General features: G+C 43.6%; 2 protein-coding genes across 4 annotated transcripts in view; one reads left to right on the forward strand and one right to left on the reverse strand.

Moving 5' to 3' along the window:
- Nucleotides 1–3,161: 3,161 nt before the first annotated feature.
- Nucleotides 3,162–4,897, forward strand: LOC110522880 (G protein-coupled receptor 55-like). Its single transcript, XM_021601331.3, has 2 exons — nt 3,162–3,528; nt 3,812–4,897. The coding sequence occupies exon 2, from the start codon at nt 3,817–3,819 to the stop codon at nt 4,771–4,773; it is 957 nt and encodes a 318-aa protein (XP_021457006.3). The 5' UTR covers nt 3,162–3,528; nt 3,812–3,816; the 3' UTR covers nt 4,774–4,897.
- Nucleotides 4,898–9,515: 4,618 nt separating this feature from the next.
- Nucleotides 9,516–16,527, reverse strand: part of sema6bb (sema domain, transmembrane domain (TM), and cytoplasmic domain, (semaphorin) 6Bb) — a 151,149-nt gene continuing 144,137 nt past the window's right edge. For all 3 annotated transcript variants that reach the window (XM_036978093.2, XM_036978094.2, XM_036978092.2), the window contains exon 17: nt 9,516–14,831. In XM_036978093.2, coding sequence (XP_036833988.2) covers nt 13,963–14,831 — 869 coding nt within the window. In that variant the 3' untranslated portion in view covers nt 9,516–13,962. The remainder of the gene's footprint in view (nt 14,832–16,527) is intronic.

Below are 16,527 nucleotides of genomic sequence, written 5' to 3' on the forward strand. Positions count from 1 at the left end.
ACGTACAGTCACTGTGGGGAGGACGTCATCGATGCACTTATTGATGAAGCCAGTGACTGATGTGGTGTACTGCTCATTGGAACATATTCCAATCTGTGATAGCAAAACGGTCCTGTAGCTTAGCATCTGCTTCATCTGACCACTTTTTTTATTGACAGAGTCACTGGTGCTCCCTGCTTTAGTTTTAGCTTGTAAGCAGGAATCAGGAGGATATAATTATGGTCAGATTTGCCAAATGGAAGGCGAGGGAAAGCTTTGTATGCGTCTCTGTGTGTGGAGTAAAGGCGGTCTAGAGTTTTTTTCCCCTCTGGTTGCACATTTAACATGCTGGTAGAAATTAGGTAAAACAGTTTTAAGTTTTAGTCTAGCATTGTCTTGCATTAGGAGGAACCCAGGGCCAACCGCACCAGCATATGGTCTCACAAGGGGTCTGAGGATCTCATCTCGGTACCTAATGGCAGTCAGGCTACCTCTGGCGAGCACATGGAGGGCTGTGCGGCCCCCCCAAAGAAATGCCACCCCACACCATGACTGACGCACCGCCAAACCGGTCATGCTGGAGGATGTTGCAGGCAGCAGAACGTTCTCCACGGCGTCTCCAGACTCTGTCACGTCTGTCACATGTGCTCAGTGTGAACCTGCTTTCATCTGTGAAGAGTACAGGGCACCAGTGGCGAATTTGCCAATCTTGGTGTTCTCTGGCAAATGCCAAACGTCCTGCACAGTGTGGGCTGTAAGCACAACCCCCACCTGTGGACGTCGGGCCCTCATACCACCCTCATGGAGTCTGTTTCTGACCTTTTTAGCAGACACATGCACATTTGTGGCCTGCTGGAGGTCATTTTGCAGTGCTCTGGCAGTGCTCCTCCTTGCACAAATGCGGAGGTAGCGGTCCTGCTGCTGGGATGTTGCCCTCCTACGGCCTCCTCCACATCTCCTGATGTACTGGCCTGTCTCCTGGTAGCGCCTCCATGCTCTGGACACTACGCTGTCAGACACAGCAAACCTTCTTGACACAGCTCGCATTGATGTGTCATCCTGGATGAGCTGCACTACCTGAGCCACTTGTGTGGGTTGTAGACTCCGTCTCATGCTACCACTAGAGTGAAAGCACCACCAACATTCAAAAGTGACCAAAACATCAGCCAGGAAGCATAGGAACTGAGAAGTGGTCTGTGGTCACCACCTGCAGAACCACTCCTTTATTGGGGGTGTCTTGCTAATGGTCTATAATTTCCACCTGTTGACTATTCCATTTGCACAACAGCATGTGAAATGTATTGTCAATCAGTGTTGCTTCCTAAGTGGACAGTTTGATTTCACAGAAGTGTGATTGACTTGGAGTTACATTGTGTTGTTTAAGTGTTTTTTTTTTTAGCAGGGTACATAGACCGCCACCCCTTGTCTTACCAGAGGCTGCAGTTCTATCCTGCCGAAAAAGCATAAAACCCACCAGCTGTGTGTTATTCATGTTATCATTCAGCCACGACTTGGTGAAACAAGTTATTACAGTATTTAATGTCCCGTTTGTAGTATATACGTGCTCGTACTTCGTCTATTTTATTATCCAATGATTGTACGTTGGCTAATAGGACTGATGGTAAAGGCAGATTACCCACTCGCCGTCAGATCCTTACAAGGCACCCAGACCTACGTCCCCGATATCTCAGTCTCTTTCTCCTGCTAATGACGGGGATAAGGGTCTTGTTGGGTGTCTGAGGTAAATCCTTTGCATTTGACTCGTTAAAGAAAAAATGTTCTTCCAGTACAGGGTGAGTAATCGCTGTCCTGATATCTAGAATCTCTTTTCAGTCATAAGAGACAGTGGCAGAAACATTATGTACACAATAAGTTACAAATAACGTGAAAAAACACGAGGGACCGTGAAACGGCACCATCTCTTGTAAGTCTTTCATGGTAAGGTGTTGTATTCGGTGTATGTGACAAATAAAATGAATGTCAAGATGTGTTGACATGATAGGTTAGCTCAATCAAACACAGTTTGTTTGCTAAGCAACATGTAGGTAGGCATCTGGATGGTAGACTTGTTCTCACTGAAGTGCATTATCCCTCATATACCAGTCGGAGTCACTGTTCAGTAAGGAATTGTTGGACTGTGGCTTCACATTTTATTTTAATGTATCTCTTTCTTTAGATTGATGGCATGACGTTAAAACGATGTTGATTCAAACATACCATTTTATTATCAACATTGAAACAAGGTCAAATAAAATATTTCTAATCAAATGTCATTTTTTATGTTTCTACTTGGAATTTTCAACGCAATTTCAACATATACATAGTTCTGATGATTATGTTGACATTAGATTGCTGTAACAACCTGTAACAATGTTTACAATGTTAGGCCTATGTGGTTTTAGCAGTGTTGGGGAGTAATGAACTACATGTTGTTCAACTAGTAATTCAACTACATTTTGCAGTAGCTTGGTGGTAGTTTAATAAAATTCAAATCTAGGTAGTAGTTAATAACTTTTTTCCATGTAGTGGTGTACCTAACTACTGGAACTACATATGACTCTTTTTTTTATATAAAAAAAAATATGGGTGAAATAGGCAGTGCTTTCCTTTCTTTTTCGGCATCAGACCTGCCTAATTCTCACTTGAAACATAGTTTTTGTGTTTAATAGGTTAAATGACACATTCTGTTAACACAAAGTGATCTGCTCTTGCAATTTATCGTCCATGACATTTCAGATTTACACATGATCATATTTCACAAAGTTGTTTTCATATAGTGAAATACTTTTTCAAAGTAACTTTAGTTAAGAAAACTAAACATTTTCTTCAGGGTAGCTTTAGTGTAGCTTAACTTCTTCCAGTGTGAAGTAATTGGTAGCTTGGTAAACTATATTTTCAGAGTAGCTTCCCCAACATTGGATTTTAGAACGTGTAAATAGACATGTACATGTATAATGTTGTATTTATTTATCATGGACCACAGTTGTTTTGGAAACACATTTTACTCCAGTTGACTTTGATAGATCATGCATCTTGTCTCGTGTCTTTGAACATTCAACATTCAACACAAACAGAAAGACATTACAAGTGAATCTCCAAACCACGATGAGACACAACTATTTCACCAACAGTCTACATTTCCCAACCATTTACACAACAGACCATATAAAGGAAATAACATTGTCTTTAAGTAAAAAGTACTTCTCATATTGTGACTGTGTATAGCGAGGAGGTAATATAAAACAGAAAAATATCAATTTCAGAGCTTTTGGCTCTTCCTTAATGTTGAAATATTCTTAGGCTTTAATGTATTTCTGTCAAATTGTTCATCTCTGGTGATAGTATACCTATGCAGTTCTATACATTGAAATGCAAATAGACTGCAGTCTATCAAACACAACTTCCTTTTTCTGTTGTCAAGGGGAAACTGCTTGAAAGAAATATCTAGCTTCTCACACAGCTTCAAGAAGGAGACAGTAAAAGTGGACTCTTAACTTGCAGGTGAAAAACATCTGTATGCTTGGTGGCTGTCAATCCTCTCATTTTAAGGTAGGACATTTATTAACAGTCAGAACCAATAGAAAGAACGATGTGTTTTTAATTGAAGTGGGAGGTACAGACCAAGGGAAAACTGTTATAGTGTATGTCACGATTCTTAACCTCTGAACCATAAAACAGCAGTCAGCTCACTGATGTTGATTGTGACTTTTAGTAATACACGCTTGAAATAGTAACACATTACCAACTTCATAAGATCGTAAAGACCACAACTTTAGCCTTCATCAGTAAAACATCACAATATCATACTAACTGACCATGCTCTCCACCATAGTGAGAATGATGTCCAACCATTCATGTGGACCACACCTCTGTAAGACCAACATGTCGGAGGAGGTGAGGCTGTTCCAGAGGGTTGTGTACAGCCCCGTGTTTTTGCTGGGTCTGGCCCTGAACCTCTCTGCTCTGAGGGTGTTCTACCGTAAGAGAGCCAGCTTTACAGACACACACATCTACATGCTCAACCTGGCTGTGGCCGACTGTGCCCTCATCACCTTCCTGCCCTTCAGGATCTACCACACCTTCTTCAGCATTACCTCTCCTGGCCTCTGTGCTGTTCTGGTTCTCATTCATTTCACCAACATGTACGCTAGTATTTTCACTGTTACTGCTATCAGTGTTCAGAGATTCATCGCCATTCAGTTTCCCTTTCACTCCAGGAGAATGGGCTCCAAGAAGAAAGTGGCTGTTGTAGTGTGTGTGATGATATGGGTGACTATTGTGGTCCTATGTGTGATATTCAGGGAGCACAATAGACCTGCGCACAATCTGGCCTGCTTTGAGAGGGAATTCCATTTGTTTCAACTGGGCTACATTCTGTCTCTGGAGATATTGGGATATGTGGTTCCTCTTCTCACAATGCTGCTTTGTTCATGTCAGACAATCTGCACTCTGCTGGCCTACAAGGACATGCACTCATATAAGGACAACAGAAAAAGTATTAGAATAATATCAGCCAATTTGGTAGTCTTTTTCATCTGTTACACTCCTATCCATATGGCATTTTTCATGAATTTATATGTTGCCTACAAAGTCCCCACTGACTGCCAACAGTATCATTTGATGCATAACTTTTATCATGTCTCAGAATGGATTGCCACAACAAACTGCTGTTTAGATGCTATTGGATATTTCTTCTTGGTAAAGGAGTTCCGCAAGGAACTGATCCCAGGGAAGACAGTGCAAAGAGAGAATCGAGACTCTCCAGAGAGAATTGCTCTCTCTAGAAACGAATAGGAATTGAGAGGAATTATCAGCTACTGTATATTCTGTTTTGGCCTAGTGAATGCTGTCACTTGAAAAATCATTAAAAATCTGATGGTTATACAGATATATGAATTATATACATATTTTCCAGCTATGTAGGTGTCTGGTGTCGTCTTTTTTGAACAACTGGGTAGTTTATGTTAAAAACTGTTCTGTTTTTCTGGACTTAACTTTTGGCAGGCTATTGTCTCCCCCCTTGTGTTCAGGCTGGTCATCACACCCTGCTAAAATGCTAAAATACATTCACATTTATATTGAACGATAGATATTTACATTGTTTATATTGAATGATCAATATTGACATTATTTATATTGGATAATGGATATTGACATGGCTTCTAAAATCAGAAAAAAATTATAAAAATGATACACAGTTGAAGTCAGAAGTTTACATACACTTAGGTTGGAGTCATTAAAACTTGTTTTTCAACCAAACTATAGTTCTTGCAATTCGGTTAGGACATCTACTTTGTGCATGGGACAAGTCATTTTTCCAACAATTGTTTACAGACATATTATTTCACTTATAATTCCCTGTATCACAATTCCAGTAGGTCAGAAGTTTACATACACTAAGTTGACTGTGCATTTAAACAGCTTGGAGAATTCCAGAAAATGATGTTGTGGCTTTAGAAGCTTCTGATAGGCTAATTGATATAATCTGAGTCAATTGGAGGTGTACCTGTGAATATATTTCAAGGCCTACCTTCAAACTCAGTTCCTCTTTCCTTGACATCAGGAATGGTCCAAAATTCACCCAACTTATTGTGGGAAGCTTGTGGAGGGCTACCTGAAACGTTTGACCAAAGTTAAACCACTTAAAGGCAATGCTACCAAATACTCATTGAGTGTATGTAAACTTCTGACCCACTGGGAATGTGATGAAAGAAATAAAAGCTGAAATAAATCATTCTCTCTACTATTATTCTGACATTTCACATTCTTAAAATGAAGTGGTGATCCTAACTGGCCTAAGACAGGAATGTCAGGAATTTTGAAAAACTGAGTTTAAATGTATTTGGCTAAGGTGTATGTAAACTTCCGACTTCAACTGTACACTCAACATTGAAAGAGAGTCATGTACACTGAGTGAACAAAATGTTAATGTCACATTCCTAATATTGAGTTGCACTGCCGAAAGCGCTCCACAGGGATGCTGGCCCATGTTAATTCCAATGCTTCCCACAGTTGTGTCAAGTTGGCTGGATGCACCATTTTTGATACACACAGGAAACTGTTGAGTATGAAAAACCCAGTGAAAAACCCAGCAGCGTTGCAGTTCTTGACACAAACCGGTGCACCTGGCTAGGGCGTCACGAAATTTCGTCAGCCGGTGATTGTCAAGTAAATAACTGTCCATCTCACGGTAATTGACCGTTAATTAACAAACATATTTAGCACCTCCTGGCTTCCACACACAGCCTACAAGCCACTGATGCAGACCTTGGGAACATTTACATTTTAAAAAGTATAATAAATCCATGTAATATACCCTGCACCTTCACAATAAATCCATTATTTATTTTAGAAAGGTCTAAGGAAACATGATATGAAGAAAATGTTGTCTATTTCTGAAGAACAGAATAGTATACTCTGAGTTGTCCTTATGTCAGGCCCTGATCTGGCTATGCCATATGGCTGTGGGCTACACTAGTTCATTAAGCAGACAAGATTTGTTTAGAATTCCGTGGCATTAAAAAAAAAAAAAAAAATATATATATATATATATATATAATTTTATAGTATGAGGAACAAAATTGAACAAAGCTGAATAAAATAGAAAGGATATTTTCTCCAAATGATTTGAGGGAGTGCGCACATGCGGCTATTTTGTGTTGAGTGGTTAACAAAGAAATGGGTACTCCTAAATTTAGATTTATTATTTTAATCTTAGTTGTTCTACGTTGGGCAAATGTTGGGCTATATGTTTTGATTTTTAGTACATTTTAAGGCTGCATGATGTGACTCTAATGATGATTTGAAAAAGGTTGCTTGAAAGACATGAGCTCTACTTTGTTTTTTTTTGCGCAGGCTGTACACACATCAGTCTCTCACTCACAATTTGACAACCACTTGGTAATGCCTCAAATTTCCTAGCGGCATTTCCTTTGTGTGGCCATGATGCACCCTAAAAGAATCCATGCCTTTTGCAGACAGTGGCCGTTGTTCCCATCTCCCTGAGTGCTGCATACTCCGAAGCACCTATCACTCACATGGCTCTCCATCAGGAGATCGGGTCTTTCTCACAGGCTACAAGTGAAGACAGACACTTCAGGGATGCAACTCGGCACGTCCTTATCCAATTCCGAGGCGCATATTGAAGATATTAGAAGAACTGTCCACATTTACTTTGTGTCAGCCAACAAGATGAGTAGGCCTAACAAAAGCACTAGCCTATGTCAATCTACTATCCCTCATAGTACAAAAGTTGACCTATTCTATTCACCTGTTCTATTCTGTGCGAGAAATAAATATTCCAACAAGTAGTCTGGGACAGTTATGGGATGCAATAGATCCCAAATTAATACAACAACTAGCATCAAAAAACGTTTTTACGCATTAAGGCTGAAGCAACAGATCAGAACATTTAGTTTAAAATGTTAATGAACTATTTGGCTATTTCTTCACATTATAAGCGCAGCAATGCGCACACTGCAGTAGGCTATAAGTACAATGTAACGGTTGTCTTGGGAAGAAGGAGAGGACCAAAGTGCAGCGTGGTTAGTGTTCATCTTTTTAATAAGAAACTGAACACTTCAAAAATACAAAACAACAACGTGACAACCGAAACAGTTCTCTGGTGCAGACACACAAAGACTGAAAATAACCCACAAAACACAAAGGAAAACCGGCTACCTAAATATGGTTCTCAATCAGGGACAATGATAGACAGCTGCCTCTGATTGAGAACCATATCAGGCCAAACACAGAAATAGAAAATATAGAAAAACTAACATAGACTGCCCACCCCAACTCACGCCCTGACCATACTAAATAAAGACAAAACAAAGGAATAAAGGTCAGAACGTGACACACAAATGTTTCATTACTGGGAAAACACTATTAACAGAAGTGACCACAAATGAGATTATGCATGTAATGCTTTTATTCTAAAGGTGCATTTTTATGGTGAAAATGATCTTCCCCAAACTTGAAACTCACACACTGCTTGTATGCCAGTTAGACTCTACACCCCTTGTAGAGCGAATTAATGTGCTTCATTTTAGTCATTCATTTGGCAATGTCCACACATATTGATTGGGTAATTCTATAGTCCTTTACTGGATGTGTTGTTGTCAAGCTTACTGTACATCTGTCCGGCCCTCTGTGCTTGATTGTGATTGGTGCCTGAAAGCAAACAGATAGAACATTAAACAGAATGACCTTTTCCTTCTCTCTCTCAGAGGTGCCTGATAAATATGTCAGATAGATGGGCCTCAAATTGCACACTGTGTCTTGTATCATGTTCATGATGTTAACACCATTCAGCCATGTAATGAATGCAAAAAGACAAGGTGTGGCTGGAATCTGAATACACAGAACAGGGCTGTGAAGCTGTGAGTTAGCCTGCAGTGAGCTCAGCTGTGGGTCAACCTGACAGTGTCCGCTGGGCTGGCATTGGTCCAATCCATTAATGAATCAGATTCATCACATGAATGTGCCCCTGGCTCAGCTGATTGATTTTAAGATTTATGATAACGTGATGGCCAGCAAGGTGGCGGAGGGAGGGAGGACTCCAGCTCCAGGACTCCAGGGCTCCAGCTCCACACTGCAGCACCAGGGGCTGAGGACCCATAAAGCAGCACCAGGGAATGGGCGGCTCTGACAGGCCTCACAGCCCCTTTACCTGTCAACTGATGTGTTACTGTCTTATACACTCCCCTGAGAGAGAGAGATGTGCTCATATCATTAATACTGACAAAGCTATTTGAGTTTATTTCTATTATTCATTCTGATGCTTTTCGATGGTAATCCTCAGAATTGTCAACAATGGTATTACTCATGTTGGAAAAGTGGAGGACCACACTGGACTGCCATGGCATACGAAGAGGTATGGTCCAGGCCATGCCAAAGGCCGTTGATGGACCAACACCACCATCTGCTGGACAGGGAGGGTATTTTCAGACAACGCCATAGCTACAAAGAGAAGTGTACTAATGTATTTGACACAAGTGATAGCAAAGTATTCATTTTTGTGTTTTATTTAACCTTAATTTAACTAGGCAAGTCAGTTAAGAACTCATTCTTATTTACAATGGCGGCCTACCCCGGCCAAACCCTAACCTGGACGACGCTGGGCCAATTGTGCGTCGTCCTAAGGCCAGTTGTGATACAGCCTGGAATCTAACTAGTGTCTGTAGTGACGCCTCTAGCACTAATATGCATTGCCTTAGTCCGCTGGTCCACTCGGGAGTTTAGAGAATGCCAAGAGTGTGTAAAGCTGTAATCAAGGCAAAGGATGGCTACTTTGAAGACTCTGAAATCTGTAATATATTTTTGATTTGTTTAACACTTTTTGGTTACTACATGATTCCATATGTGTTATTTCATAGTTTTGATGTCTTCAGTATTATTCTACAATGTAGAAAATAGTTTTTTTTTAAACAAAAAACTGTCCAAACTTTTGACGGGAACTGTATATATACATATATCCTTGAGGAGGAGAATAAATAGTCAAAATAACTGGAGTAAAAGAAGATACAAGAAGATAGTTAATGTCTGAGTGGTTTATTAGAATAAGAAAGTTGACAGAGAGCAAAGTCTCCATGCTAAGTGACAGGCAGAGCTGAGGACAATGTTGAAATGGTGTTCAACTGCTGAAGGGTGTGTGTGTGTGTGTGTGTGTGTGTGTGTGTGTGTGTGTGTGTGTGTGTGTGTGTGTGTGTGTGTGCAGTTGTATGAGGGTGCATGCATGTGTTTGTGTGATGGACAGATTTGCAGACACAAGCACACACACTTGCATGTACTGTATAAATTCACACGTTGCTACTTCTGTACACACAGAGGCTGTGTCATGCAGCTACTGCACTTAAATTACATTTAAGCATTGATATTATGTACACACAGGGACACACTGTGTCATTTAATGACAGCGTCCCTGGTCACAGGCAGGGACAGACAGCCTCTGGTGAGAGCCACAGGACTGCAGGAGTCTGTCACTGTAGCAGGAGACTCGACTCTGGAGGAGTGGAAAAGTGGGAAAGTTCTCTTTGTTGTGATTCCAGTCTGTATCACCTCCTCCTCTCCTCCTCTCCTCCTCTTCTCCTCCCAGACACAACTTAGACACAGCACAGGCATCAGAGTGGGAGAAAATACTGAGATGCTGTTCACAGTACAGAATCTTCATCAGGATCATCTTCATCATCATCATCAAACTCACACACCAAAGAGGAAATAGAAAATCCAATACAACAAATCCCAAAAACTCAAACCAAATATTACCACAGAAACAGACAAAAAAAACATGACAAGAATGATCAGTGCAGACTAAATAGAATGCTCTCTACAACTTTACAAAAATGCTAACATTTTTTTGTGCTTATCTTTCGATGATAAATATGTCTGCTGCCCGTGTTTATTCCTCAGCAGATTGGGTTACATGTCTTCTTATTTGGTTTGAGTCTTTCTAGAGTATCTCATCCTGGCATTGGCAGTTTCTGGCTGGGGGGCATTAGCTAAATCACTGGGTTACTCAGGAAAACAAGCCAACAACAAACAATGACATGGTCTCAGGGACACACACAGTCCATGATATTTATACACACAGATCAGGTCATGTGGGTTGGGGGTGGGTGGTGGGGGGGCTACATATCATGTCCAGCAGAAAGTAATGGCTGCCAAAGAAAGCAATTTACTGCATTAGCGGAATTGCAAATGTAGATAAAGGGTTAAAACATTTAAAAACTGATTTCAAAAGAACAAAGATTTTTGAGCGCTTCACAGTAAATTACCCAGATTTCTCATTCTGGTGTTGACACATTTAAAACTACCTCTGTTTGATTGTAGCTGCTAATACAACATATAGAGAGGGAAAGGCTGATTGTGTGTCTGTGTCTGTTTGTCTGTCTGTGTGCAAGCCTGAAGGGTTGTATTATGGGGAACCACAGATTCCTTAACTGTTTAGTCATGGTGGACTAAGATAATCATGTGTGGCTCTTCCAACGAGCAAATCCATGGGTCTGAGCCACAAGTTTGGCCTCCCTCCTCCCTGGCCTGGGGATAACAGCAGATCGTAATTCAATTGCATCCTGAATTTGATTAGGGCGCAGTGTGTGTGTCTGAGTGTGTGTATGTTTATGTGTGTGTAACTGTGATTGTGTGTGTATGGGGGGATAGCTGCAGAGGAGAGTGGGTGCCCGTCACCCTCTTGATGTGTCTTTTGCTAATCTTCTCAGGGGCTCATCACACCATTAGGGGCTGGGATGTACTTTGCCTAATCAAGCATGCTTAGTGAAACAGTGTAAGAGCTGGAGCACGCCTGGCTGGGCAGGCAGAGTAGGCCTCATTCACTCACTGCACTGAGGGGACACCACTGGCTGGGAGAAAAAGAGGAGATGAGAGGGGGCACCAGGAGTCCACTATTGCTTCAAGGCCCCATGCTCTCAACCAACACTCCTCTCAGGGCTATAATGGAGATAGGAGGATGACGACGACAACGTGGAGGAGTGGTTTTGTCTACTACAGTATGGAATGTACTATTTCAATATACTCCCCAATCCACCCGACTACTTTACTCATTCATGGCAACACTACTAATGCACTTCAAGTACACAAAAACCAACACACTCACATGAAGGCACACATGCATACACACTCATTCAGTTGTTGCTTTGTCTCCCTGGACTCAGCCATGAGTGGGCATTTTTACCCAGCTAGATCATGTGTTTACACTCCAGGAATCTCTTTTAGTATTCTACCTCAGTGGTTTAGCCCTTTACATTAAGATAAACAAATCCACCATCGAACCTGGCTCCTCTCCTCAGCTCACCACACAGCTGGCTTTCTATACAAGGCCAGGCCTCCCCTCTATCTGCTCCCCCTGTTTCAGAGCAGCTCTGAATGTAGCCATAGCTTTGTATTTAAGCCCTGCTAAGATTTATGTTCGTGCTCTCTGGCTCTGTTGTGTGTTTCTCTAACACCACTCTCTGCCAGTCCTACCCAGATCAGCCCAGCCTCTGCTCCTCCCATGCCCCTCCAGCTCCATCTCTCTCCAGCTCTCCTCCTCTGCTCCTCCCAGCCCACAGACCCACTAATGAAGCCAGTCTATGCGCTTCCATGCGTGTTGCCGACCAGCGCTCAGGGTGAGGGTGCAGTTAACACTGATTTGTGAATGTTGGGGGATTGCGGCAGAAATCACTCAGATAATGGCTACCGGGTGAGAGAACTAGGGGGAGAACAAGGAGATGATGGACAACTTCCGCTGTAGCCTGAAATAGAGCAACATCCACAAACACAAGTCATGACACGGATGAAAAAACACGAGCCACCGGATCTACAGACAGGGGAGTGAGCAGAGAGGCAGACAAAAGGAGAACATCAAACAGAGAGCGAGAGAGAGCGGAGGGAGACAATCCACGCCCATATAGTTCTACTTTGCTTGGTTGAGCCAATGTCCCTTGTGTATAGATGCTGAAAGGCAGGGATATAGAAGTGATAGCAGTCTGAATGATGCAAGTCTCCCAGCCCCAGCCCTATCGGCCCATCCCTGGCCTACCACCCTGACTGGTCCCAGCCCCAGTCCCAAACGGTGCCAGTGTCTGTGAGAGGGCCCGAGGGATGGGCAGGGGGGCGCTGCTGTCCTCATTGATATTCCGCTGGGCTGGGGCACTGGGTTTGCCCCTCCGGCCCTGACTCGTAACGGCTATTTGTTGCAGCCATCTCCTCCTGCTCCGGGGCACAAAGAGGCTCAGTGTCAGGGAGAGGAGCCTGAATGGAACTCCCCAGTGGTAGGGCCCTGGGCCCGCTAACCCCCACAGTCAGGCTCACATTCCCCTACATGGGCTATGTACTCTTCTCTCCTGTCCGCTGGCCTGCCGGGTAGCCCAGGCCTCAGGTCAGGTCACATAGATCCAGGGAGAGACAGACAGAGAAGGAGGAAGGGAGTGGGAGGGACAAGGTTGTCTTATACCACTGTGCCCTCTGACTGTCTTTCGCTGTTCCCTCCACTTCTCCAAGGAAACATAGAGATATTAAGGTACCATCCTCTCTTATCGCCTCCCTGCTGGTTTTTGTCCCCTCCACCTTGACATGTTCAAGTCCAGTGCTGTTGTTGCTAGATCTGGGCTGCAGACTGGGGGAGGAAACCGTTACAAGGCCTGATTAGAAACACATAATAGAGCATTAGAAACACACTAGCAATGTGTGCTTTTTCCATGATTGTTAACACAACGGGATGGATCGTTGACATCATTATCAAGCTTATTCCAATAAGAAGATCCAGTGTGTTGTATGCCCACATTAAGACAGGAACCCTTTCTCATACTGCATGATCCAGTGCCCCTGGCATTGCTAATATCTATCAAACACAAGCTGACTGTTAGAGCTGACTGATAGAGCTGACTGATAGAGGTGACTGATAGAGGTGGCCAGAAAAAACAAACAAGGAAAAACACATGGTTGTCTGCTGGATGCTGGCACAAAAGCAAAGCAGAAATAAAAATGTCACACCCAAAGAATGACTTGCAGAGCACAAGATAGTAGAATGAGACCTTTCACAACTGGAACTGAGCTAAATTATCAGTGAAGCGGTTCTCATTTCTTTTTGTTTTTCCTTTTTCACAAAATGTCCCTTCCCTTGCACCCCTTCCTAGTCCCTGAGGTTGGATTTATGGTGTCCAGTCCACGCTCTGTGGGTTAAACCACGTAAGGAGCAGAGGGGTGCACCTCTCAGGGTGATAGCAGAGCTGCAGCCATGAGGAGAATAACCTCCTCTCTTTAACTCTCTCTCTCTCTTTCTCTCTCTAAACTGCTGGCTTCTGGAGACCTAGTCTCTTCAGTCAGTTAGTCAGTCAGGCTTCACGCCGGGGATGTCAGAACATTGAATGACAGTGAGAGAGGACAGACAGGACAGGATTCGGGAAGGGAGAGTGAGTCTGAGGGGTATTCCAGTTGCTGAGGGGAAATGGGTTTCAGAAAGGGGGGTTCATTGCGCTCTTCTCCTCACTGGCCACTAGGGGTAGGCTCGCCCACGCTCTTTCCCATTAGGTGACTGAAGTCGGCAAGGCCGTGGTGGTTGGCCCGGATCAGGCCCGGGCGCTGGGAGGGGTAGGGCGCTCCGTTTTTGCTGTTATAGTTGAGTCCCTCGTGAGTCCAGCGGGGAGGCTCCCCAAAGTCCATCTGGGTGCTGGGGGCTGAGACCACCCTCCTGCGGTCTGGGGAGTCCTGTGGCGTGGCTGGGTAGTTGTATTCACCTGCAGAGTTCCTCAGGGTGGTCCTGGGTTGTCCCCCATGTGGCTCCCGGTTGCTGGCGAGGACCAGGTAACGTGTTCGCTCTGTGTTGGGGGGCCCCACATCCCCTGGGCCCTCGTGCCTGCCACCTCTCTCCTGCAGGAACTTGGAGCTCAGGTAGATGACGGAGTTGGCTGGGCAGGGCATGCCCACTGAGGTGAGGAAGGTCTGGCTCTGTTCCCAGTCTACATCTCTCATGCTGGGTGGAGGCCTTTTCTGCTGCAGGGGGGTCTGTTCTGGAGTAGGTAGGCCTGGATCCATCTCTCCTTTAGGCCAGCCGTTGGGCATTACGAACGGGTTGTCTGCCTGAGAATGTGACCGGGGTCTCTCGCTGCCACTGGTACGTGTCACGCTCATCACTGAGCCGCTCCGGCCCTGACCCAGCATGTTCTGCTCCTTGTCCCCTTTACGGCTCCTGTTGGCTCCTGCCCCTCGTGTGCGGTGGCGATGACTCATGATCCAGCAGACAGCCAAGCCCGACAGCACCGCCCCCGTGGCGAAAGCTGAGACTGCAGACACAACCAGCAGGTTGACTGACACCAGACCATCTGGCTCGTCAATGAAAGACTCCTGCAGGAGACCTACAGACGAAGAGAAAGACAGACAGATGAACAGAGACACAGAAAATGCTGTCAATAAGTCAGTGGATACAGTAGATATGTGAAAGAGGGTTCAGACACTCCTGGGGAACAATGATGTTGAAGAAAAAAATACATTATAAAACAACACATTTCTGCATTTAGCCTTCATCGGGGTTCTAAAGTCAGTAGACAGAGCACAGTTAACATCATCTCAGCTCTAGCCTTAGTAAAGTGGGAGATTACAGCTTGAGAAAGTGGCCTATTTCCCTGTGCCTCAGTGGGTGGGGAGGAATGCTCTTCTGCGAAGATATGCTATTGGTGTAACGGCTAATTGTGTTCATTACCTAAAGTGGATGGTGATTTTAATGGCTGTAATAACTGTCTTCCTGATTGAGAACATCTCCCAACCCCGAAGCGTTGCGGAACATTTACTTTGCAGCCGAAGATGCCTGTACATTCCGGAATTAAAGGGATAGTCCGGGACTCTGGGAAGTGGATAAAGGGCTTCATTGAACTATCCCTTTAAAATCGAACTATCCCTTTAATAGTGAGTAATTGCTTTAAGTTGCATACTGTATTAACACATGAACTTCACAAAGTTATTTTCTTCTAACGGCATGAGAAATGATTTTTAAAAATACAATCACATCTGAAAGAGGACTACGAAAATATGCTTATTTTCCCTGCAAAGAACTTGAGAGAAGCTCCTCTGGAGAACGGAATATATGAATTACTAAAGCAGTGGAAAAACAGCAGAGCACAAAGCTGCTGCCATGGATCAATTAAGAAAATGTCAGGAGAAAACTTGTTCTTTGCAAAGCAAGCACCAGGGACAATACCAATAGAAAACAAAGAGCTTACTCCCAGCCAGAGGAGGAAATGAGGAAAAAACTATGAAAGAGTCAGCGAGAGAAAGACAGAGAGGGAGACAGAGTGTGTGAGAGAGAGAGAGAGAGATAGAGAGAGAAAAAGAGAGAGAGAGAGAGAGAAAAAGAGAAAGAGCGAGAAAGAGAGGGAGAAAGAAAAGAGAGAGAAGAAGAACGAGACAGAGGGAGAGAGGAAGAGCGAGAGAGAGGGAGAGGGATAGAGAGAGAGGAGAGAGGGATGAAGAAAGAAAAAAGAGGCCTTCAGCAAACTACTGCAATATAGGCCCCAGACAAACAGTAAATGTTTCTTAAATTACTAGAACAGCAAAGGGATGGTGATGGGTGTGTCAGGGAGATAAGATAAGGCCCATAGATGGATGTAATTAATGGATGTTGGGAGCCACTAATTCACCCCGCAAAGAAGGCAGAGAAAGAACATGCCAGAATGCAGGGAGCAGAGGTCTGCTTTAACCAAACATACCTTTATCATCTGACAAATTTATTGTAATGGAGACAAATGGCAATAATTAGGAGCAGGTAGGAGAAACTAGCTAGTAGCTAATTAGTGGGTTTTGGGGCTTGGCGAGTATTATTCTCCATGCGTTGACACGAGGCAGGGAATGGGGACGGCCTACATTAAAAACCATAACAATAGAAGGTGTGAATTGAAAGACCACAGTGAAACGGATTAAGTGCTAATCAAGTTGCCATCTTGGTCAATCTAGGTCCTTTTATAATCTAATTAGTGTTTGATCACTTATTTAATAGACCTTGGAAATACATGGCGGATTGCTGGGTACCATAGTTACAGTGAGTGAAATATGTGTTGT

This window comes from Oncorhynchus mykiss, chromosome 5, assembly GCF_057628025.1.
Source record: "Oncorhynchus mykiss isolate SJ-2025 chromosome 5, ASM5762802v1, whole genome shotgun sequence".
Lineage (NCBI taxonomy): Eukaryota > Metazoa > Chordata > Actinopteri > Salmoniformes > Salmonidae > Oncorhynchus > Oncorhynchus mykiss.